Source organism: Chanos chanos, chromosome 6 (genome assembly GCF_902362185.1).
Source record: "Chanos chanos chromosome 6, fChaCha1.1, whole genome shotgun sequence".
In the NCBI taxonomy this organism is placed as follows: domain Eukaryota; kingdom Metazoa; phylum Chordata; class Actinopteri; order Gonorynchiformes; family Chanidae; genus Chanos; species Chanos chanos.
In genome coordinates, this window is record NC_044500.1 from 4887361 (window position 1) to 4912607 (window position 25247).

Sequence of the window (25247 nt, forward strand, 5' to 3'; positions counted from 1 at the left end):
GTGTCATATACAATTTTCAAGATACATCTGATTAAATAAGAAATAGAGTTGATCTCGATTACAGGAGTGTGACATGTTTGACCCTCTGTTAGTTACTGACTTATGTATAATGGTCGGTATGAAAAAGTACTATAATCTGTATTACATAAAATTAATTTGCCAATTTAAGACATGTACACTTACAAAGATGGATAGGGCAGTTATTTTGTTGTTTTGTTGTTGTTGTTGTTGTTGTTGTTGTTGTTTATACATAGCAATGATAAGTTATCTGTTGGAGCTATAGATGCCAGATACATGTTGGTGTTTGTTTCCATCAATCAGTGCATCATCGTCCTACTCCTTGTTCTGGCGGCTGCGGTGGCTTCGTGGCTGGTCACCTGTGTTGCCTGTTTCAGTCAAGCCCCCCTGTTGCTTTTATTATCTCTACTCTGTTTGCTAGTGGGTTTTCATTTACATCATATATGCATTGTTTGCAGTTGCCAACTGGGTTTGCACCTATTGCACACCTGTCTGACCTCCTCTCCCTCTGGGGATCCTTCTTAAGATTTCTCCCATTTGTTCCCTGTAACACCTGGGGACTTTTTCTTGCCCACTACGAGGATTAAGTCAGGGGGTGTCATCCTACTTTGTATGATGTAAACCTGTGGACATGTAAAGCCCTTTGAGATTGTAAATAGTGATATTGGGCTTTAAAGAAACTTGAACTTGAACTTGAACTTGAATATGTCTATTCAAGACAAAAAATTCTTTTAGAAAGAAATTAGTGTTTGTATCACGGTTCCATGTGTACTCCTGCTTCCTTTCCTGGAAAGATAAGATTCCAACAATTTCTACCTTCAGCGTTCAGTTAGTTGAACAGCTATTCACACCCGTGATTAAACTACTTTGTGTTTACAGGGTTATAGATCAGGATCAGCAGGTGTTGATGGATTTGAATCACTGTCTCTAAAATGAGTCTCTATGGAGAGAACGTGGGCGGTGTTTTCTCTGAATGCTCAAAGTAAGTGGCGTAATGAAAATGAATGAATGAAAAAAATAGATGAATGACTGAATGAACGAACTAATGAATGAATGATGATGATGATGATGATGATGATGATGATTTAATTTTAATATCAAAGTGGAGACATGATTAAGTACATGTCCGTAAGAAAATCACTTCACTTCAAGAAAACCGCAACCTTCATTTGTGAAACACTTTGATATGGATTTATACACAGTGTCACCTCTAAAGCATATGGACCCTAAGAAAGCTCTCTTTAATATTACGTGTTAAAAACTATCATGAACCATCATGAACTCATGAATTGAACTTGAATCTGTTATATTTTCGTAGATATGAATCAACATGTCAAGGCCTTGACAAACACAAATCAAATCTGAGACAGAAGTTTCAATGTGTTTGTGAAGGTTTAACAAAACAGGGAAACCCTACACTTCTCAATGAGATCTACACAGAGCTCTACATTATGCATGGGAGAAGTGAAGACATCAATAATGAACATGACATCAGACAGATTGAGACAGCATTAAGAAGAAGAACAGAGGACACACCAATCAAATGCAATGACATATTTAAACCCTTACCTGGACAAGACAAACCCATCAGAACTGTGCTGACAACAGGAGTCGCTGGCATTGGAAAAACAGACTCTGTGCAGAAGTTCATTCTAGACTGGGCTGACGGGAAAGCCAATCAGGATATCCACTTCATATTTCCACTTCCTTTCAGAGAGCTGAATCTGATTAAGGACAAAAAACACAGTCTGATGAGTTTACTTCATGGCCTTTTCAGTGAAAGCAAAATATTTGACAGCAATCAGCATAAAGCTCTTTTCATCTTTGATGGCCTGGACGAGTGTCGACTATCTCTGGATTTTCAGAATAATGAGAGTCTGTGTGATATAACAGAGTCAACATCAGTGGATGTGCTGTTGTCAAACCTCATCGAGGGGAATCTGCTTCCATCTGCTCTCATCTGGATAACCTCCCGACCAGCAGCAGCCAATCAAATTCCTTCTCAAGACGTTGATCAGGTGACTGAAATACGAGGGTACAGTGATGAACAGAAGGAGGAGTACTTCAGGAAGAGAATCAGTGATCAGAACCTGGCCAACAGAATCATCTCACACATTAAATCATTCAGAAGCCTGTACATCATGTGCCACATACCAGTGTTCTGTTGGATTTCAGCTACTGTTCTAGAGAGAATGTTGGATAATGCAGAGAAGGGAGAGATTCCCACAACTCTGACTCAAATGTACACAAATTATCTGTTAATTCATCTTAAAATAATCCAAGAAAAGTACAATGAGAGCAGAGAGACAGATAATGAAATGATTTTCAAACTGGGGCGACTGGCTTTTCAACAGCTGAAAAAAGGCAATGTGATCTTTTATGAGGACGACCTGAGAGAGTGTGGCATTAATGTGAGAGAAGCATCAGTGTACTCAGGAGTGTGCACCCTGATCTTTAGAGAGGAGTTAGGGCTGTACCAGGGGAAGGTGTTCTGCTTTACACATCTGAGCATTCAGGAACATCTTGCAGCTCTGTATGTTCATCTGTCTTTTATCAACAACAGCAAGAATGTGCTTGGTCAAAGTGTATTCTCTAAACTTGTGGCCAAGATCAAAGGTGAGACTATTTCTGTTTTACACAAGAGGGCAGTGGATAAGGCCTTGCAGAGTAAGAATGGACATCTGGATCTTTTCCTCTGCTTCCTTCTCGGCCTCTCATTGGAGTCCAAACAGCTTCTCTCACAGGGTCTACTGACACGGACAGGAAGCAGCTCTCACAGAAATAAAAAGACAGTCAAATACATTAAGAAGAAGATCAGACAGAATCCATTCCCAGATAAATCCATCAATCTGTTCCACTGTCTGAATGAACTGAATGATCATTCTCTTGTGGAGGAGATCCAGCATTACCTGAAATTTGGAAATCGATCAAAAGCAAAACTCTCATCTTCTCAGCTGTCAGCTCTGGGCTTTGTGGTTCTGACCTCAGAAGAGGAGCTGGATGTGTTTGATCTTAATCAATATCCGATCAGCTTTTCCATCACAGGAGATGAAGTTCTTTTGAGATTGTTGCCAATAGTGAAAGCATCCAGAAAAGCTAGGTGAGTATCACGTGTTTGTGTATAAGCTTATTTTGAAATATCGAAAAAAGAACTAGTGAAGCATCTGAGCCAAAGAAGTCATTAAACTTGGTGCAAGCCTATGTAATAATATGGATTAGTGACCAAGCCACTCAAATATCTTTGGGCTTCTGTGGGTGCATTCAAAAATACACAGCTTTTCTTCATAGCATTGATGATTAGTTAAACCCTGAGTGTCTGTGTCATAGTGTAATGATACCAGTGTATAAAAGCAGGTGATGGTGACATTCCTGACCTTAATCTGGTTACAGCGTGTGAAGAGATTTTTGAGTTTTCCCTCTGTTCTCTGAGCTTAAACTCTCAGAGTGGATCTCTGTTGGTTGCTCGAAGAATTGGGGCTGAACTGCCATTCAGATTAACAGTCAGAAGTGTCAGTTGCATTATGGTCAAATTTGGAGAGCTAGGTGCTACTTTAATTTACCTCTGACTGACTGTTGTAGTCTTAACCTTTGTATGGCTCAACAGTTGGAATATTTAATATTGAAAATTGTGATTCCTTCATTTCTCAGGGACATTTGATTTGTCTGATTTCTTCTGACTTGCACACTTTCTTTGCTGGCATATGCATGTGTCATTGTGTGTCTAATAACTGAGGATGAATAAGTAATATGTATTTATGCATCTATGTCTTTCTATTATTAGTGGCTTCAGAGATAGTCATGATATAAAGTATTAACAAGTGCCATCTTGCTCCCAGCCTGAGGAACTGTGAACTGACAGAGGAAAGCTGTGCCGTTCTGACCTCAGCTCTCGACTCAAACTCCTCCAGTCTGAGAGAACTGGATCTGAGTAAGAATGATCTGTGGGACTCAGGAGTGAAGCTGCTCTCCGCTGGACTGAAGAATCCTCACTGTAAACTGGAGATACTGAGGTAAAATAATCTCTCTGAGAGTTGCACATGATCTGCTGTTCACTACAGCACGTTCCCTAATAAGACATTTTCAGTGTGGAGTCTTCCCTAGTATAAGAATTTTAATACTTTCATCTGTAATCATGAAAATTAAAAGCGCATTCACTTTGTGAATAGAATAGACCTTTGTGCAGTTGACATATGTTGTACATCAGTCCAGAATATTTCTGAATTTGAGTTTAAAGTTTAGTTTTGCAATACACCTAACAGTTTATTACCAGTGCAATAACAGCACACTCTAATAGTGAGATTCTCTAAAAGTGAACTTATAATGTCAGTTTAAAGTGTATAGGTAGACTGAGTTATATGTTTGTAGCTGAGTAATCAAATAATTAAATTGTAAATTTTTAGCTAATTACAGGCCTACATTAAAAAAAAAAAAAATCTTGAACCTAATGTAAGACCTGGGGGATGTTCCAGAAAGCAGATTTAGTGAGAACTCAGAGTTGGTTAATTCAGAGTGAGTTGTAAACCTCCTTATAGGAGAGCCCTGTGGCTTCATTCTCCTAGCAAAGCAAATCCATAGGGCTCTTCTATTAGGGGGTTTACTACATGTTTTGAGTTAACTAACTCAGGGTTTTTAATTAAAACCGCTTTCTGGGAGACTCCCCTGATCTGTGTGTATGGATGGGTGGGTGGATTTATATGTAGCATGAAACTGGACAGCACATTGTTTACTACTATTTTATCTTGCTTTATTATATCAGAGTAGACTGTCTGATGATATAATGATCATTCATAAGTACAATGTAATTTTGAATGGACTCATACCACACTGACAAAACCACTCATCCAGACTCATAAGAGTGAAGGTTTAAAAGTTTAATATACAAATGTAGACGCATGTGCAGATTCTATTCTTTGCCTGGTAATGAGTGAATGTTTCTGATGGAATATTTTGCGTTCCACTCCCTCACACTGCGTGTGTTGTCTATATTTTTATGTAGGCAAAAGATTTGTGTGTATATCAACAGATATAAGTAAAATATTCAGATGTACCTCTTTGTTCCCAGGATGAGTAGATGTGACCTGACAGAAAGAAGCTGCACAGTTCTGGCCTCAGTCCTGATGTCAAACTCCTCCAGTCTGAGAGAACTGGACCTGAGTGAGAATATTCTGCTGGATTCAGGAGTGAAGTTGCTCTCTGCTGGACTGAAGAATCCTCACTGTAAACTGGAGATACTGAGGTAAAACAATCTCTCTGAGAGTCACACATGATCCGCTGTTCACTACATCTCTACACTCACACTTTCTCTGATTGTTCATTTATTATGCGAACAGCTGAGTAATTAAATAATGAAACAATTAAATTATAAATCTTTAGTCATAGACTCTAATTACAGGCCTAGCTTTCCAAAAAGCATCTTAAACATATTATAAGACCTGATCTGTGTGTATGGATGGGTGGGTGGATTTATATGTAGCATGAAATTGGACAGCACATTGTTTACTACTATTTTATTGAGCTTTATTATATCAGAGTAGACTGACTGATGATATAATGATCATTCACATGTCTAATTTCGGATGGACTCAAACCACACTGATAAAACCACACATCCAGACTCATAGGAATGAAGGTTTTAAAGGTCATTATACAAATAGAGATGCATGTGGCTATTTTGGTCTTTGTCTGAAACAAGGGTTCTGATGGAACATTCTGCTTTCCATTCTCTCACATTGTGTGTGTTGTCTGTATTTTGGTGTGTGGGCTGAGTGATAAAAACTTAAGAGTAAAATATTCAGATGCACCTTTTTGTTCCCAGGATGAGTAGATGTAACCTGACAGAAAGAAGCTGCAAAGTTCTGGCCTCAGTCCTGATGTCAAATTCCTCCAGTCTGAGAGAACTGGACCTGAGTAAGAATATTCTGCGGGATTCAGGAGTGAAGTTGCTCTCTGCTGGACTGAAGAATCCTAACTGTAAACTGGAGATACTGAGGTAAAATGATCTCTCTGAGTGTCACACATGATCTGCTCTTCACTACATCTCTACATTCAAACATTCTCCAATTGTACATTTATAGTAAAGAGTTTTCCTTAGTATAAGAATTTTGACACTTTCATTTGTAATCGCAAAAATTAAAAGCATATTCACTTTGTGGATAGAACAGACCTTAACATAATTGTACAGTCCAGAATATCTCTCAATTTGAGTTTACAGATTAGTTTTGCAAGCCACTTAATAGTTCATTAATAGTTTAAGAACAGCATACTCTAAAAGCGAGAATGTCTAAAAAATGTCTACAAAATGTCTAAAAAAGGTGCTGGAGCCTATCTGAGCACTCCTCGGGTGAAAGGTGGGTAAACACCCTGGACAGGTTGCCAGTCCATCGCAGACTACTAATTTTTATTTACATTCTCTAAAAATGAGTTTACAAGGTCGATTTAAAGCCTCTTAAGTGTGTAGGTAGACTGAGTTGAAAGTAAGTGATTAATCAAATAATCAAATAAATGAATTGTAATTTTTAGACACAGAGGCCAGACCCAATTTTCCCAAAAGCATCTTAAACATAATATAAGACCTGATCTGTGTGTATGGATGGGTGGGTGGATGTGTATGTAGCATGACATTGGACAACACATTGTTTACTACTATTTTATCTTGCTTTATTATATCAGAGTAGACTGTCTGATGATATAATGATCATTCATAAGTACAATGTAATTTTGAATGGACTCAAACCACACTGACAAAACCACTCATCCAGACTCATAAGAGTGAAGGTTTAAAAGTTTAATATACAAATGTAGATGCATGTGGATATTTTGGTCTTTGCCTGATAATGAGTGAATGTTTCTGATGGAAAGTTTTGCGTTCCACTCTCTCACACTGCATGTGTTGTCTGTATTTTGGTGTGTGGGCTGAGTGATGAAAAGATACGATTAAAATATCCAGATGTACCTCTTTGTTCCCAGGATGAGTAGATGTGACCTGACAGAAAGAAGCTGCACAGTTCTGGCCTCAGTCCTGATGTCAAACTCCTCCAGTCTGAGAGAACTGGATCTGAGTAAAAATATTCTGCTGGATTCAGGAGTGAAGTCGCTCTCTGCTGGACTGAAGAATCCTCACTGTGAACTGGAAGTACTTAGGTAAGATTGTCTTTCAGAGTCACACATGACCTGCTCCGCACAACAGGACACTCTCTGATCCCAGTACCATAATTCAAAATGACATGAACAGATATCTGCACATTGTTTTATTTTGCAGCATGTATGTTGTATGTTGTAAAAAAGTGACAGCGATATTATAATGATGCTGTTTCTAAAATTGGATATAAATGAATAATGAGTGATTTTCCATGATATAAAAATCTCTGACGATTTGATGTTGCATGTCCTGGGCTGACATTTGTGTTTCTGTTCTCTCTGTAGACTGAAGGAATGTATTACCACAGATGAAAGTTGTGCTGCTCTGGCTTCTGCTCTGAGATCAAACCCCTCGCACCTGAGAGAGTTGTACCTGTCCGTGTACATATCAGCCAAGATGGGAGAGAATCCTCTCTGTGCTTTAAGGAATGATCCACATAATCAACTGGAGAAACTAGAGTGAGTAATGACTGGGAAATTCTTATTATCATGTTAACCACACATATGTAGTGTCCTAATCACTAAACAACTGCGCATCATCAAAATCAGTTTGAAGGCACTGTAGGTTAGTGTAACATCTAACCTACAGTAACAGGCTTTGAGTGTGTGTTTGTGGTTAATGGGTTAATGAGTCTCTTGGCCTCTTAAACTCAGTTCCACTTTAGTCTTTAATCTTCACAAAGCACTGATAAACACTGAGGGGGCAGGAGGCATATAGATGTTGTGCATTATGTTTCATATGTTATGTATCTCCTGGTCTTGGTGAAGTCCCTAAGTGTCACGTCAGATCGTTTTATGAGAATATGAATGGTACATTCAGCTTTCTAGGTTTCTCTGACTCTCACACTGACGCTCATTATATCATGTGACAGAAACATGCTTAAAATGTTGCATATATGAATTTTAGAGGCCCCCCCCCCCCCCAAATGTTTAGTCATGTATCTCAATCACTGGCCTGTCCTTTAAATTTTACATTCATCAAGGGTAGTACTGATTAATGACTCCTCTTTCTTCTTCCCTTAGATTCTTTTATGATCTTTTTTGATAGTTGGAAAGTGGAACATAACCCACAATCCAGTTTGAATCCCAGCTTTACCACTGGGTCAGTTGTTGGGAGGATCAGCTGGACAGGATGCTCTACCCAACATCTCAGTGAGGTGACTCATAGCATCAACAGGTCCCCTGCACAGCCGCGGGCAAAACCACACAAACTCCCCGTCCATGATAACATTTGTAAACTGTCATGTGAAAAAAGTTAGATAGAAGAGAAGAAGAAAAGATAGTTTAATTTACATTTTCAGATGATGCTCCTCTCACTGATGAATGATGGAAAGGTATAAAATGGGGTAAAATGTGTTAAAAGGAAAAAAAAAAAAAAACAGACAGGCAAAATTACAAATATCATTTTGTTGCTCACACCTCTACTTTTATAAATGTTAATTACATTTTCTCCCCAATAAATATAATTTGAGCCTATTTTTTTCAACACATTGAGGATTTCCTTGCCATGTGGTAATTTGATCAATCGAAGTTCTGATGCTAAAAATTGGACAGAGTATTTTCTGTGTGTGCGTGCGTGTGTGTGTGTGTGTGTGTGTGTGTGTGTGTGTGTGTGTGTGTGTGTGTGTGTGTGTGTTATTTCTGGTAGAGGGTGGAGTGGAAAAACTAGTTGAAGACAATAAATCTACTCATCAAATGTACCTGTGACATCTGATCAGGTTTTTTTTTTTTTTTATTCCATGAAACAAAGAACTTGCGAAGAATTGTACAAAATGTGTGTATCCCGATGTTGATTAGAGTGATATCTGACTTTACTGTTGATGAAAAGATACTCAGGGGCGGGAGGAATAAACAGTCAGAATGACATCAGTGAATCTCCAAAGGCTGACACCGCTGGTACCACCTCCGTCATCTCCAAAAGGTCTCCCCGATATACAAACAAAAGACAGAGTTAGAGTTTAGCGAGTCACTGGACAGAAAACAGTGGTAGATACAGATAAAGATGGTCAGTTCACACATCTGTTGTTGTAAAAGCTTGTGTGTAGATATTCTTTGGTCTCATAGTGTAATACGTACATTAAAGGCTGTCATATTTTCATTGCAATTATTAAGTCATTGTCACTGCTGAAATAAAACTATATTTCATATGTATGTCAGCGTTAGCGTTAATAAAGTCTCTAGTAAAAGAAGGAGGACCATGTGAAACCTAATCTTCTGTTCTGTCTTTTTCTTCTTCTCTGAACTGTCTCACACATTAATGATGAAACACATACTGATATATTTTAGATACAGTGATGTTGAACTAATGGAGCAATGCTAGCATGAGCCTTCCAGCCAAGTAATACAACAGAAGTATCATAGCATCTCAGTTCTGCCTGCTCACACAGATAGGACAGCAGCAATGCCATAACCATCTTATGTAGTTAAAGACGACTGAGATCCACAGAAAGGACAGAGTGAGAGTTTAATCAGTCACCGGGCGGTAACAGTGCTCAGAAAGAACAGGAGGACAGAGACAGAGATGTCTCATACAGTAATGACAGGAGCTGAACGTTCAGGAGGAGCAGGAGACATAATAATAAGCAAAACAAAAACATGAAGAATGATTTTACTGCTGTAGCTGTCACAGAGCCAGGCCACAGCCAAATTGTTTATTGCGTTTTCTTCAATTTTACAGTTGTATAATATTGTAGGATTTAAATTACAACAATTTTATCATTTATAAATTTTCTTAATAATTATTTTCATTATTTCACAAAGCATTATGATATTTTAAAATATTTAAAAGTAGTGTGTTTGCATATGCGCTTTCAGTTTACAGTGACAATAAGATTCATCATTATAAGAACAGAGTTGTGAACAGTTCTGCGGTTTAAGAACACGTAATGAATCTGACGTAGACTTTTTCTCAGGGCCTTTCTCAAGAGCAAATTAAAAAAAAAATGATATATTGGTATAAGATATTGGTGAATGAGGCCCAATGTTATTGAATTAATACAGCCCTTCATCTGAAGGGCAAGGGCAACATTGTATCAGGTTCCAAATGATGATCAGACCTTTTCTCCTACAGTAAATGAGGGAGGCCAGTTTACCTCTGCACAGGGATGGGCAGTATTTATGTCACAGGTATTTAAAATACCTATTTCAAATTCAAAATATGATTGTCATTTGTCTTGATAGGGTTGATGAAAATGGCTTCATATTTAATATCAAAATACTTTAGTGTTTTGTATTTTGTAACTTAAAAAAAAGGAAATTTTCTGTAAGACATCTGTGTGATATCATTATGAAAATGCAAAATGATACATTGTCGCACTTATTCAGAGAGACTGGATGCACCTGCAAGTGAGGTTTTACTTTATCAAGATTAAACATAACAAAAAAAAAAGGACTTCAAAGTACTTACAGAGCATAGATTCAGGACTTTCAGGTAGACAGGGTAAACCAAGCACACTGTAGGTTAATACCAAACAATATCAGGCCAAGAACACAGAAAACCAAAGAGTATATTGTAGTGTGTTGGGGCTAGAAGAGCAGAACATCCCAGCATGCCCTGGGGTGCCTAATTGTAAAATTAGCCAAGTTTGCTGTTGCTAGTTTTTGCTCACCTTTTTTGTGTTGGGGTGTGCATGTATTGCTTGTCATGTTGTCTTTTTGCCGTAGTGTTTAGTTTGTGTAACAAATTGTGTACCGTTATTGAACTTGTCAGTGAGGCTGATGTACTCCCCTCCTATTCTGCTTATTGTCAATAAATTTTGATCATTAAATAGTGGGGAGTACTTTTAGCTGGTTAATTACTGTCGCTTCGCCTCCATATAAATACACAACTGAACAATGCAGAAATACTTGAAAACAGGTGGACTCAATAATTAACCTATCAAGAGTAAACCAAGCATCCAGGAAGTAACTTAGAGCAAACCTAAACTGACCACAAGAGAGGGAAACAGAAGGATCAGTACCGGCATAGCAGTACCAAAACTGACCAGAGGAGGAGGTGAGAGGAACTAGGTAACAGAGAGGAAAAGGGCGTGACAGTACATGTACAGGGCAGACATGGCACGCTCAGGTTGCTTAGAGCAACGCACACTGATTTGATTGGCAGACGAGAGACGACCCAATCAAAAACAACGCTCAAAATTTGAGCACATACTGCCAAATAAATGGAGCCTGTTTAGATGTAGAGACAGCTCGACGTAAGTCATCCTACCCTAGGTGGTGTTGCATTCAAATTACCGCAGTTATTAGCAGTTCCTGCTAAGTTTTGGTGTTCGTTTTAGTAGCCTACGCTAAATCTGTTATCAGTTTACAGAATTTTCTAGCTAACTATTTGACCCGAGTAGTGGCCCTCACAGTTAACATTACCGTGTTACTTTTAGCCTGTGTTGTTTTCGTCGGTTGTGTACGGAAAAAACAAAAAACAATAAAGCATTTCGGAGTTGTCATACAACATTTCTTTATAATGCCACAAGATGGTGTAACTTATTAAATGCGCCTATGAGAAGAGCCATGAGACAGAGAAAGGCAGGCAAACAAGAGGAGGGGTAATGAAGTTGAGCTGGTGTAAGCTGCTACCCTGCACTCCTGAACCATTCACAGTCATTTGTAGCACAGTTCACATGGTGGCATAATTACTGAAAAATATCCCTTACAGCTAACTACTGGTCTTACAGTTCAATTCCCTCAATGGTATCAATTCCCCAAAAGTATAGGCTACTAAAAACCAGACGAAACTGTCTCAAAAAAGGTTTATACAAAACTCCCACTGAATTTATTTGCTATTGCTTAACTCATTTATTTCATATTGATTTCATTATGGTGGATTCCTAGACTGCCAGAATTTGGGCGAGAGGCTGCAAAGATGTAATATTTTCTCAGTACTGAAGGTACCATCTGTCGTATAATAGGAATTATGGTGAACCGGGAACTGGAACAACTAAATCATTTAGGAACCCTTTGAAAAATAGTTTAGTATGTTAGGAATTAATTAATTACGCCAATGTGCTGCATATCTGAATATGTTTATGGGGAAAAATAAATTAAATTGTGACACAGCTGTGAGTCATTAACAAACTGTTAGTTAAACATTAAACTGTTGGTTACTTTAAAGCTAACCTTCATCTGGGTGATCACAGGGACATGTGGGGACCTGGGGTGTAACAGACAGGTCAGAATATTTGATCTGTTGACTGGTTGCATATGTCAGATTTATTGTATGCCTCGTTAGGCAGAGAAAAGCTGTTGCTCTCAAACACTGTCCACTTAACCACCTGAGTCAGTGTACTGCTGATAGGATAGATCAAACAGACTGATAGACAGATGGTTTGCACAGTGACTTCAGGCTCCCTTGTAAAAAATATTTTTTTAAAATACCAAAGAAGAGTCCTTTATTTTGATACATGGCGTGGATGCTGTTTTTCATAGTTTATTTTGATACACTTACAATTAGGGTATTTGGTTTCTTATTTCAAAATACATTTTGATGTATCTTTGCCCATCCCTGCCTCTGCGCCCGTGAAAGACTATGTTTAAACATCCGTAGCATGACTGTTAACAGTATCTGCTTTGTGCTGGATTGAGAAAAGGAACATGAAACGGTAAGATGTGGTTAAATCCGTTATTTTGCAGGTACATACCCAATGAGGAATGGGAACTGAAAGGAACAAGTACCTTAAGCCCAGACTTAGGACCAACTGAATCAGTAAGTTTGTCATGTCTGCTGCCCACAGACAGAATGATTTCCAACAGCTTTGTATGTCACTTAGCAGTGGACTGTTGTCCCACGTACATGTGAAATCACAGATGCCATTTCAAAGAATGTATTGAGGAGAAAAGGAATTGTTTCCTTTTTTTCATCTGCAGGGAAAAGGTAAGTATTTGTCATTAAATACCTGGAATGAGACATTTTTACTCATTATTAATTGTTTTTGACAGAATATGAGTTGTTTTTAATTCAGAGAAATCCATCTTCTAATAGACACATCACCTTCCTCAGGGCTAATGCTGATTAACATGGCTTGTGTTGCCTGCTTCAGTCGAGCCCTCCTGCTGCTTTTTGTTACCTCTACACTGTTTGCTAGTGTGTTTTCAATTGTATGATATATGCATTGTTTGCAATTGCCCGCTGGGTTGGCACCTATTGCACACCTGTCTGGCCATGAAGGGGTCCCCTCTCTCTCTGTGGTCCTTCTCAAGATTTCTCCCGTTTTTTCCCTGTAACACTTTGGTTTTTTGGGGAGTTTTTTCTTGTCTGCTATCAGGATTAAGTCAGGGTGTGCTGTGCTGCTTTGTTTGATGTAAACCTGTGGGCATGTAAAGCCCCTTGAAACTGTAAACAGTGATATTTGGCTTTAAGTAAACTTGAACTTGAACATGTCTATCCAAGACAAAACATTTCTTTCAGAACTGGATTAGTGTTTGTGTCACTGTTCCATCTGCAGTCCAGCTTCCTTTTCTGGAAAGATAAGATTCCATCACCTTCCACCTTCAGTGTTCAGTTAACATTTGACCCATCTGACCATTTCAACTTTTATGGCCATGTGTGATTAAACTGGTCCATTTTTACAGGTTTGCAGATCAAGATAAGCAGGTGTTGGTGGATTTCAGTTGCTGTCTCTAAAATGAGTCTCTGTAGAGTGAATGAGGATGGCACTGCCTCTGAATGCTCAAAGTAAGTAGTGTAATGAAAATGAATGAATGACTGAATGAATGAATGAATGAAGATGATGATGACGGTGATGATGATGATGATGATGATGACGACGATGGTGGCTTCTGTGAGTATGTGTGTCCGTGCTGTGTTGTGTTGAAGCCCAGTCCATAAGAGAAGTGACATGTGACATTATGAAAATTCAGATTTTCATGTGTAAATGTCACCTTCATATTTACTTCCACCATTGCTACTCTTATTTATGACTTGAGGGTCATGTTGTGTTCACAGTGTCCATGAGGAGAGATCAGACCGTGAGTCCAGGAAAATGAACAGAACAACAGAAGAGAGAATGAGCACCACAGAGAGAGTTTCTTCTACAGACATGGCGTAAGACCAAAGCTCTGACTGTATACACTTTACTGATCAGCTTCTCTAATGAGAGGGAGAGAGGAACAAAAAAGAATCAGCTGACCGACTGACTCTCATTCACTGGCATGTCATTATAAAGTTGTTAAAGTAATGAAAATGTTCTATTTGAATGAACAAGAAATGTAGTCAGTTTTGGTTGCAATATAACACTGTTACAACTAAATCATCTTTATTAGGGAGCAATAATCCACAGCCATATGGTTTCTGATACTGCTGAAATATTACCCATACAGTAACACATATTACTGAAACAGTACAACATAATTTAATTTTAATATTAAAGTGGAGACAGGATTGACTATATGTCCTTAAGTCAATCACTTCACTTCAAGAAAACCACAGGATTCATTTGTGACACACTTTGATATGGATTTATACAGTGTCATCTCTAAAGCATACAGACTCTATTTAACTCTCTTTAATAGTTTAATATTAAGTATTAAAAACTATCATGAACTCACTGTGTTCATAAGATGTTCTCTGAATCTGTAATATTTTCATAGATATGAATCGACATGTCAAGTCCTTAACAAACACAAATCAAATCTGAGACAGAAGTTTCAGTCTGTTTGTGAAGGTTTAACAAAACAGGGAGACCCTACACTTCTCAATGAGATCTACACAGAGCTCTGCATTATGAAAGGTGGAAGTGAAGAAGTCAATAATGAACATGAGGTCAGACAGATTGAGACAGCATCAAGAAGAAAAACAACAGAGGACACACCCTTCAAATGCAATGACATGTTTAAACCCTTACCTGGACAAGACAAACCCATCAGAACTGTGCTGACAACAGGACTTGCTGGCATTGGAAAAACAGTCTCTGTGCAGAAGTTCATTCTAGACTGGGCTGACGGGAAAGCCAATCAGGATATCCACTTCATATTTCCACTTCCTTTCAGAGAACTGAATTTGATGAAGGACCAAAAACACAGTCTGATGGGTTTACTTCATGGCCTTTTCAGTGAAAGCAAAATATTTGACAGCAATCAGCATAAAGCTCTTTTCATCTTTGATGGCCTAGATGAGTGTCATCTATCTCTGGATTTTCAGAACAATAAGAGTCTGTGTGATATAACAGGGTCAACCTCAGTGGGTGTGCTGCTGACAAACCTCATCAAGGGAAATCTGCTTCCCTCTGCTCTCATCTGGATAACTTCCCGACCAGCAGCAGCCAGTCAAATTCCTCCTCAATATTTTGACCAGATCACCGAGATACGAGGGTTTGATGACGAACAGAAGGAGGACTATTTCAGGAGGAGAATCAGTGATCAGAACCTGGCCAACAGAATCATCTCACACATGAAGTCACTCAGAAGCCTGCACATCATGCGTCACATACCTCTTTTCTGTTGGATTTCAGCCACTGTTCTGGAAAAAATGTTGGATGAAACAGAGGGAGGAGAGATTCCCACAACACTGACTCAAATGTACACACACTTTCTGTTAATTCAGCTAAAAATAATCCAAGAAAAGTACAATGAGAGCAGAGAGACAGATAATGAAATGATTTTCAAACTGGGACGACTGGCTTTTCAACAGCTGAAAAAAGGCAATGTGATCTTTTATGAGGACGACCTGAGAGAGTGTGGCATCAATGTGAGAGAAGCCTCAGTGTATTCAGATGTGTGCACCCTGATCTTTAGAGAGGAGTTAGGGCTGTACCAGGGGAAGGTGTTCTGTTTTACACATCTGAGCATTCAGGAACATCTTGCAGCTCTTTATGTTCATCTGTCTTTTATCAACAACAGCAAGAATGTGCTTGGTCAAAGTGTATTCTCTAAACTTGTGGCCAAGATCAAAGGTGAGACTATTTCTGTTTTACACAAGAGGGCAGTGGATAAGGCCTTGCAGAGTAAGAATGGACATCTGGATCTTTTCCTCTGCTTCCTTCTCGGCCTCTCATTGGAGTCCAAACAGCTTCTCTCACAGGGTCTACTGACACGGACAGGAAGCAGCTCTCACAGAAATAAAAAGACAGTCAGATACATCAAGAAGAAGATCAGACAGAATCCATTCCCAGATAAATCCATCAATCTGTTCCACTGTCTGAATGAACTGAATGATCATTCTCTCGTGGAGGAGATTCAGCATTACCCTGAAATTTGGAAATCGATCAAAAGCAAAACTCTCATCTACTCAACTTTCAGCTCTGGGCTTTGTGATTCTGACCTCAGAAGAGGAGCTGGATGTGTTTGATCTTAATCAATATACAGTCAGATCATTCATCACAACAGGAGATGAAATTCTTTTGAGATTGCTTCCAATGGTGAAAGTATCCAGAAAAGCTAAGTGAGTATCATGTGTTTGTGTATAAGCTTATTTTGAAATATCGAAAAAAGAACTAGTGAAGCATTTCAGCCAGAGAAGTCATTAAACTTGGTGCAAGCCTATGTAATAATATGGATTAGTGACCAAGCCACTTAAATATCTTTGGGCTTCTGTGGGTGCATTCAAAAATACACAGCTTTTCTTCATAGCATTGATGATTAGTTAAACCCTGAGTGTCTGTGTCATAGTGTAATGATATCAATGTATAAAAGCAGGTGGTGGTGACATTCCTGACCTTAATCTGGTTACAATGTGTGAAGGGATTTTTGGGTGTTCCCTCAGCTTAAACTCTTAGAGTGAATCTCTATTAGTTGATCTGTTGTGGCTTCATGGTGGCTCATTGGTGGCACATTGAAGTATGTTTAGAAGCCCTGGTTATATGTTGCCAGGACAATTTTTTACTGCTTACTCTAACGAACTTTTATTCCATACCTTACCTTTTGTGTGTGTGTGTACGTGTATTTTAGGATACATAAATAAGGTTTCAACATTTTCTTCACAAGCTGATTGTCACTTGCTGTGCAGCTTTAAAACTATTAACCATACACAGCAAATCTTTAGTCATGTAGTAAATTATAGGTCAGTCCAGAATATTCTTCAATTCTGGTTTTGTGGAGTAATATTGGAGTAAAAAGTGTATTCAATTGTGGTTATAAATGTGTGTGTGTGTGTGTGTGTGTGTGTGTGTGTGTGTGTGTGTATTTATTTTATTAGTGACTGCAGAGATAGTCCTGATATAAAATTTTAAGATGTACCCTTTTGTTCCCAGCCTGAGGAACTGTGAACTGACAGAGGAAAGCTGTGCGATTCTGACCTCAGCTCTTGACTCAAACTCCTCCAGTCTGAGAGAGCTGGATCTGAGTAAGAATAATCTGTGGGATTCAGGAGTGAAGCTGCTCTCCGCTGGACTGAAGAATCCTCGCTGTAAACTGGAGATACTGAGGTAAAATAATCTCTCTGAGAGTCACACGTGATCTGCTGTTCACTGCAGCTCATTCCCTAATAAGACATTTATAGTGTACAGTTTTCCTTAGTAAAAGGATTTTAACACTTTCATTTGTAATCATTTAAATGAAGTGCACATTCACTTTGTGGATAGAATAGACCTTTGTGTAGTTAACATACGTTGTACATGAGTCCAGAATATCTCTCAATTTGAGTTTATAGATACATTTTGCAATCCACCTAACAGTTTATGATTAGGGCAATAATTGCGCACTCTAATAGTGAGATTCTCTACATACGAACTTATAATGTCAATTTAAAGCCTCTTCAGTGTATAGGTAGACTGAGTTATATGTAAATAACTGAATAATCAAATAATCAAGTAATTGAATTGTAAATCTTTAGTTATAGAGGCTAATTACTGGCCCAACTTTCCAAAAAAGAATCTTAAACCTAATATAACACTTGTTCTGTGTCTATGGATAGGTGAGTGGAATTTGTATGTAGTAGGGGTCAACTGATTTTTGACTTTGCTGATCATTGGCACTTATATTAACCTTTTTTCCGATTATCAGTATTGTTTTTTATCCAATTGCTGATAAAATAAAACAATTTTTAAAAGCGCTACTTTGGCTCTGATGCAGCCGCTTCTCTCTGGCTGTAGTCACCACTGTGACTTTTTGAAACTGAGAGCTACTTCAAGGGTACACTTCTGAACAAAGTTGCACGGTTTACCTTTAATTTTATATTATTATTAATGATATTCTACGTGAAGATACTGATCACGTTAATGATTCATCACAATAATTATTCAGAGTGATTCAACAAGGTAGGAAACAGACTTAAATAAACACAACACAATTAAATAAAATTTGGTGACCCCTGGTCTAGAGCAATGTCCCGCCCACAGCACTGATTGGTTACACATCACGAGTAATAGCCTATCAACACTGAGGGCTACTGTGCCATACACGGGCACAGAGGAATGCATTTGCAGACTAGAGCTCACCGGAGCTATGATTTGAAGGTGAGGCAGTAGATATTGCCGGAGTTGCAATAAACATCACAATCTTCTATGCTGAAGTTGCAAAAACCCCAGTTTCCCAGTTATGCAGACAACTTACATATAATGCACTTTGTTGCAGTGATATACAGTTAACTAGAATGAGATAATAGTTTCTGACTGTTTCCTGTAGAGAGGTGCAGGATATTGCTGTTAGAGACTTTTGATGTAATGGAACTGCATCAAAGGCCTGTGTTAATCCATACATGGACTATAGATGATGTAGAGTTGTCAGAGTTGAACAGTCACCTCTATTTATTTATCTATTTATTTATTCATTTATTTAAAATTTCAGTTAACTTTATAAGAAATGCTGCTGGGAGCTCCATGCACTTTTTGTTCTAAGATAATGTTGAAAACTTCTCTTTTTTTGAGTTGGCGTCATGGCCCTCCGGGCTTTGCCCCTTTTCCCCCAGGCCGTGGTTTTGTTTATCTTTTTGTGTGTTCCCTGGTAGGCATGCTGGTGGTGTGGCAGGAGGCAATCAGCCAAACTGGGTACACGGGCGCGCAGTTGTACCTGAGAGTAAAAGCTCTGCCCCTCCACCTCTCCCCGCCCTCCTCTCTTTCCTTTTTTGTTTGTCTGCTTTAGGTTGCCGGGGTGGACGATGTTCATTTTGCGCTGCAGCCAGTCGGACCGACGTTATGTTTATGTTCTCTGCTCTTTAGAAGCCCTGGTGGCTCACATCTGGGGTTTTTGCGTTGATTCAATAAATTATATTTGTTTGAACCTGCTCCGCATTCTTCCCCCCTTTCTTATTGTTTGCACTCACTTTGTGGGCGTAACGGTTGGGGTTTGTGTTATTGTAAATACTGACACCAAGATTTCCATTTTTACTGCAAATGCATATAGGTTCCAAATATCGGTTATCGGTCTCCCTGATTGCTAATAATCAGTATCGGTATCGGCCCTGAAAAACCATATCGGTCGACCCCTAGTGTGTACAATGAAATTTGACACCCCATTGTTTACTACAAATTTTATTTTGCTTTTTTATATCAAAGTACACTGTCTGATAACGCAATGGTCATTCACACGTACAGTGTAATTTTGGATTGACTCAAACCATACTGACAAAACCACTCATCCAGACTCATAAAAGGTTCAAAAGTTTAACAGACAAATGCATGTGGGTGTTATGGTCTTTGCCTGATAATGAATCAGGGGTTCTGATGGAACATTCTGAATTCCTCTCTCGCACATTTTGTATGTTGTCTGTATTTTTGTGTAGGCTGAGTGATAAAAAGATATGAGTAAAATATTCAGATGTACCTTTTTGTTCCCAGGATGAGTAGGTGTGAACTGACATGGAGAAGCTGTGCAGTTCTGGCCTCAGTTCTGATGTCAAATTCCTCCAGTCTGAGAGAGCTGGATTTGAGTAGGAATATTCTGCAGGAATCAGGAGTGGAGCTACTCTCTACTGGACTGAAGAATCCTCACTGTAAACTGGAGATACTGAGGTAAAATAATCTCTCTGAGAGTCACACATGATCTGCTGTTCACTACATCTCTGCATTCACACATTCTCCAGTTGTACATTCAGAGTGTAGAGTTTTCCTCAGTATAAGAAATGTAACACTTTCATTTGTAATCATTTAAATGAAGTGCACATTCACTGTGGATAGAATAGGCATTTGTGTAGTTAACATATGTAGTACATGAGTCCTGTATGTCTCTCAATTTGAGTTTACAGATTAGTTTTGCAATCCACATAGTAGTTAATCAATAGTTTAATCACAGCAAACTCTAATAGTGACAATCTCTAAAATGTCAGTTTAAGGAGTTAAGAGTGTAGATAGACTGAATTATATGCAAACTACTGAATAATCAAATAAATTGTAAATCTTCATAATCATAGAGGCTAATTACAGGCCCAGCTTTCCAAAAAGCATCTTAAACTTAACATAAGACCTGATCTATGTTTATGGGTGGGTGGATGTGTATGTAGCATGAAATTGGACACTCCATTGATACTACTAATTTTATTTTGCTTTTTATATCAAAGGACACTGTCTGACACAATGATCATTCACACATACAGTGTAACTTTGGATGGACTCAAACCATACTGACAAAACCACTTGTGGCCGGACGTTACAAGGATATATATTTAGCAAGAGACCAGACAATGCAAACTAAGGACTTGCACCTTAAGATTCATAAAAATCAACTCAAGCTGATGGGTTCCCCAAAGCACAAATAAGCTGTATAGGAATAGGACGGGAGATGTGTATTCCAGTTGATTGGGCAATTTTATTAAATGAATAAGTCAGTTTAAGGAGTCCTAAAAAGGAATGTCCTTAGTAGTACAGCTTTACTATAAAAATAGACTTTATGGATAAAACACTTTAGCCAAGGACAGGGTAAAGAATGAAAATTGCAAGACAAGGGTACTGGCTGTCAAGAACAGAAGCAAAGTCAATGCACCAAACTGTAAGTACAGGCAGATGGATGCAGCTACCTGGACAGGTGGAGGCCAGCTCATCAAACTCACTCCAAGTGTGTCCCAATATGTAAAATTTCACATCAAACACACACAGCAAGCCAGCATACAACGTGGGGGGTTCTCGTTAATATTACATCCAATTCACCTCATGCAGTGTGGGAGAAGGGAACCACCATCCAGTAACCCAAACACCAGCGCCATTACATGGAGTCTTGCTGATAAAAATGGGAGAATTAGCACATATGCACCTCGATATTTAGGCGAGGTGACAAGCCAGTACCTAGAAGCTGAGAGCTAGAAGAAAATACAGCAGCTAGAGCATTGCCCAATCAATCTCTGATAAACAAGGACATTAACAAAACAAAAATGCAACAGAACCCAAAGGAGTCAGGACGACACAAATCACATCCACCGGATGCGGAAAAAAACATGCGAAGGCGCTGAGTGGCCACACAACCGCAAAAGAAAACAATACAATAAGAAACACCGGCAAAAACTAATACAAAAGGGAAAAAAATAAATAAACGGAAACAAAACTTGATCAGGCAAAACATATAACCAGGCAAAACAGCAATGGCAGACTCCTGCAAATATAAGCACACTATTAACACACAATAACCAGTCATGTCACACGCAAACTCACAAAGTAAGCCATAATTCAATGTTACCAGGAGTTAATGGCCAACACATCATACCTGCGTTCCAACACACAAGTAGGCACGCGATAACCCGTAGCCCCCATACACTGCATCAATCTATAAAAGCAATTTATAGTTCAAAGAACAAAGCAGAGACAGTCAACACACCATTTAAACAATGAAAGGACTTTAAATACCGTGGTCACCGCCAACGATGCATGACTGAGCTGAAGCCAAAGATGGAAAAGGGGGGAGACCAGTGACTTTCTGGGGATACAAATGCACCTTGAATGTTATTTAAAAGAAAGGTTACACCAAACTAAAACACTCAAATGAGACCAACCTTTCTGCAATTGCTGTTTAGCCCTCGCGAGTAGGGAGTGAAGTGGAGTGCGCATCTCTCGAATGAGCTGAATCTTCCTGGTTTTAAAACCTTATAAACGGTACGTTAATTGCAGGAACAGAAACACCTGTGGGAAAGGGGGAAATTGCGCTTGTGAACTACGGTGGCCAAAAAGAGAAACATTGGTCCAGAAAGTGCTGCCTCTAGCCGGTTGCACACTCATCCAGACTCATAAAAGGTTCAAAAGTTTAAGAGACAAATGCATGTGGGTGTTTTGGTCTTTGCCTGATAATGAATCAAGGGTTTTGATGGAACATTCTGCTTTCCACACTCTCACGTTGTGTGTGTTGTTTGTATTTTTGTGTGTAGGCTGAGTGACAAAAAGATATGAATAAAATATTCAGATGTACCTTTTTGTTCCCAGGATGAGTAGGTGTGAACTGACATGGAGAAGCTGCAAAGTCCTGGCCTCAGTTCTGAAGTCAGTCTCCTCCAGCCTGAGAGAGCTAGACCTGAGTGAGAATAATCTGAGGGATTCAGGAGTGGAGCTGCTCTCTGCTGGACTGAAGAATCCTCACTGTAAACTGGAGATACTGAAGTAAATTCATCTGCATTAATTATCACCTTTTAATTGTAATGTTTAGTTGTGCAGATAAAATACAAATCAGTCCACAGAATTCTGTAATTCTTTATTTTGTAAAGTAATTTTACACTGGTTAATTAATCATTACCCACATGTGCTCTGTGTAATCAAGCCCCTTTGTCTGTTCCTACAACACACAAACTGTCACATTTGGGGAGTTAAGTGAGAGTAGTTTTAGTTCAGTGTGCAAGTGCATTTGTGTTTTAACATCTTCTGTCCCTATTAAGGCGGGATGGCAGTGGGTAGCGCTGTCACCTCACGGCAACAAGGTCCTGGGTTTTATTCCCGGCCGTGTGTGTGTGGAGTTTGCATGTCCTCCCCGTGTCTGCAATCAGGGCGAATCGGAGACACTAAATTGCCCCTGTGTGTGAACGTGTTTGTCTGTGTGTCTGCCCTGGGAGGGACTGGCAGCCTGTCCACGGTGTTTCCCTGTCTTTCGCCCACTGAATGCTGGGATAGGCTCCAGCACCCCCCACCACCTTAGTTAGGATGAGAGGCTTAGTGAGTGAGTGAGTGTCCCTATTAAGCAGGTATATAAGTCGTTGTTATATTTTTACGAATAACATTTCATTGCTCACCCTAATGTGAGCTTTTAACTCTGTCCTTACCCATTTTTACTGTGGTTTTACTTTTGATGTCTTGCTCAAATCCTGCTCCACTTTTTGGTTTTGTTCGTTGTATTATTTGGCTTTTTGTTCATTTGATTTTCTTTCTTTCTTTCTTTCTTTCTTTCTTTCTTTCTGTCTGTCTGTCTGTCTGTCTGTCAGTGATTTATCATCGGTCATGACCTCTTTTTGTATGTTCTTCTCTGTGTCCATCTCATATCTGTATGTGTTTTTCCATGCATTAGTGACTGAAGAAACAGGAATAATATATACAGACTGACCCTTTTGTTTCCAGGCTGAATTTCTGTGACCTGACATGGAGAAGCTGTGCAGTTCTGGCCTCAGTTATCCGTTCAAACTGCTCCAGTCTGAGAGAGCTGGACCTGAGTGTGAATAATCTACAGGATTCCGGCGTGCAGCTGCTCTCTACTGGACTGGAGAATCCTCACTGTAAACTGGAAATACTGAGGTAAGATTATCCCTCTGAGAGTCACACATGACCTACTCCACACAACAGGACACTCCCAAATAGAGTGAGATGAAGGAGATTAGAGTGCAGCATGATCATTTAAGTTTAAAATATATTTGTTATTCTGTATTCAAGAGAATATCTTTAATATGACTAGATGATTCTTCACAGTAATATATGGTGATTGTGTGAACTAGGTGCACATAAACTATAAAGGATAACAACAGAGAACAAAGAGAGAATTGTGAACGTTTGTTCAATCCAGACAGCCCTGGGCCCTACACACACTAAAAAAAGACCATAATTAATAATGACATGAACAGATATCTGAACGTTGTTTTAATTTGCAGCATGTTTGTTGTATGTTGTAAGAATAGTGACAGTGATATTATTACATGCAGTCCCTGAACAGAACAAAGAAATGCATGTGTATAAAACAGTGTCGGGTATTTATAAGTATATGCAGTGACACTACATTATGTTTTCACCAAATGTTTCTAAAATTGAAATTAAAATAGTAATGAATGATTTTCCGTGATATAAAACTCTCTTTTGATTTGATGATGTGTGTCCTGAGCTGAACATGTGACATTTGTGTTTCTGTTCTCTCTGTAGACTGAAAGAATGTATTACCACAGATGAAGTCTGTGTGGCTCTTGCTTCCGCTCTAAGATCAAACCCCTCACACCTGAGAGAGCTGTACCTGTCTGTGGACAAAACAGACAACGTAGAAGAGAATCCTCTCTGCGCTCTAAGGGATGATCCACATTATAAACTGGAGAAACTAGAGTGAGTAATGACAGATTAAAATGACTGGACAATTCTTATCATCATGTTAACTGCACATGTAAAGTCCTCTATATTAAACAACTGCATATTTTCAAAGTCAGTCTGAAGTTATTGTAGGTTGGTGTAACATCAGGAATAAGTTTGTAGTGTGTGTTTGTGGTCAATGGAATACTGAGGTTAATAGGTCTCTTGGTCTCTTAAGCTCAATTCCACTTTACTCTTTAATCTTCACTAAGCACTGATAAACACTGATGAGGCAGGAGGCATATAGATGGTGTGTGTTGTACTGATCTGCTGCACTTGGTGAAGTCTCTCAGTGTCGATTATTTTATGAGAATATGAATGGTACATTCAGCTTTCTCTGTGTCTCTGACTCACACAGACACTCATTATATCGTTTAAGAGGACCATGCTGAATATGTTGCATGTATGAATTTTAGAGGGTTTGTTCCCCAGATGTTTAGTCATGCAGCTCAATCACTGGCCTATCTTTAAAATTTTACATTCACCAAGCGTACTACTGTTTAATGGCTCTTCTTTCTTCCTCCCTTAGATTCTGTTTTGATCCCTGGCCTTTTGGATAGTTAGAAAGTGGAACATAGCCCACAATCCAGTTTGAATCCCAGTTTTACCACTGGGTCAGTAGTTGGGAGGATCAGCTGGACCAGCATCTCGATAAGGCAACTCCTAGCATCAGCAGGTGTCCTGTGCAGTTGCAGGCAAAAACACACACACTCCCCGGGT

At 39.0% G+C, this 25247-nt stretch overlaps 1 protein-coding gene across 1 annotated transcript; it reads left to right on the forward strand.

Annotated features, from left to right (window-relative positions):
- The first annotated feature begins 950 nt into the window (after positions 1 to 950).
- On the forward strand, positions 951 to 24507 carry LOC115814071 (NACHT, LRR and PYD domains-containing protein 12-like). The gene is made up of 10 exons (XM_030776791.1): positions 951 to 1000; positions 1337 to 3118; positions 3855 to 4028; positions 5081 to 5254; positions 5834 to 6007; positions 6985 to 7158; positions 7441 to 7614; positions 22422 to 22595; positions 23541 to 23714; positions 24330 to 24507. Exons 1-10 carry the CDS (start codon positions 951 to 953, stop codon positions 24505 to 24507), a joined length of 3228 nt encoding a protein of 1075 aa, XP_030632651.1.
- The last annotated feature ends 740 nt before the right edge of the window (positions 24508 to 25247 follow it).

Coding starts and splice junctions, on each gene's coding strand:
- LOC115814071 (XM_030776791.1), top strand. CDS start 951: ATGAGTCTCTATGGAGAGAACGTGGGCGGTGTTTTCTCTGAATGCTCA. Junction 1,001..1,336: donor GTTTTCTCTGAATGCTCAAA/GTAAGTGGCGTA, acceptor ATATTTTCGTAG/ATATGAATCAACATGTCAAG. Junction 6,008..6,984: donor TGTAAACTGGAGATACTGAG/GTAAAATGATCT, acceptor CTTTGTTCCCAG/GATGAGTAGATGTGACCTGA.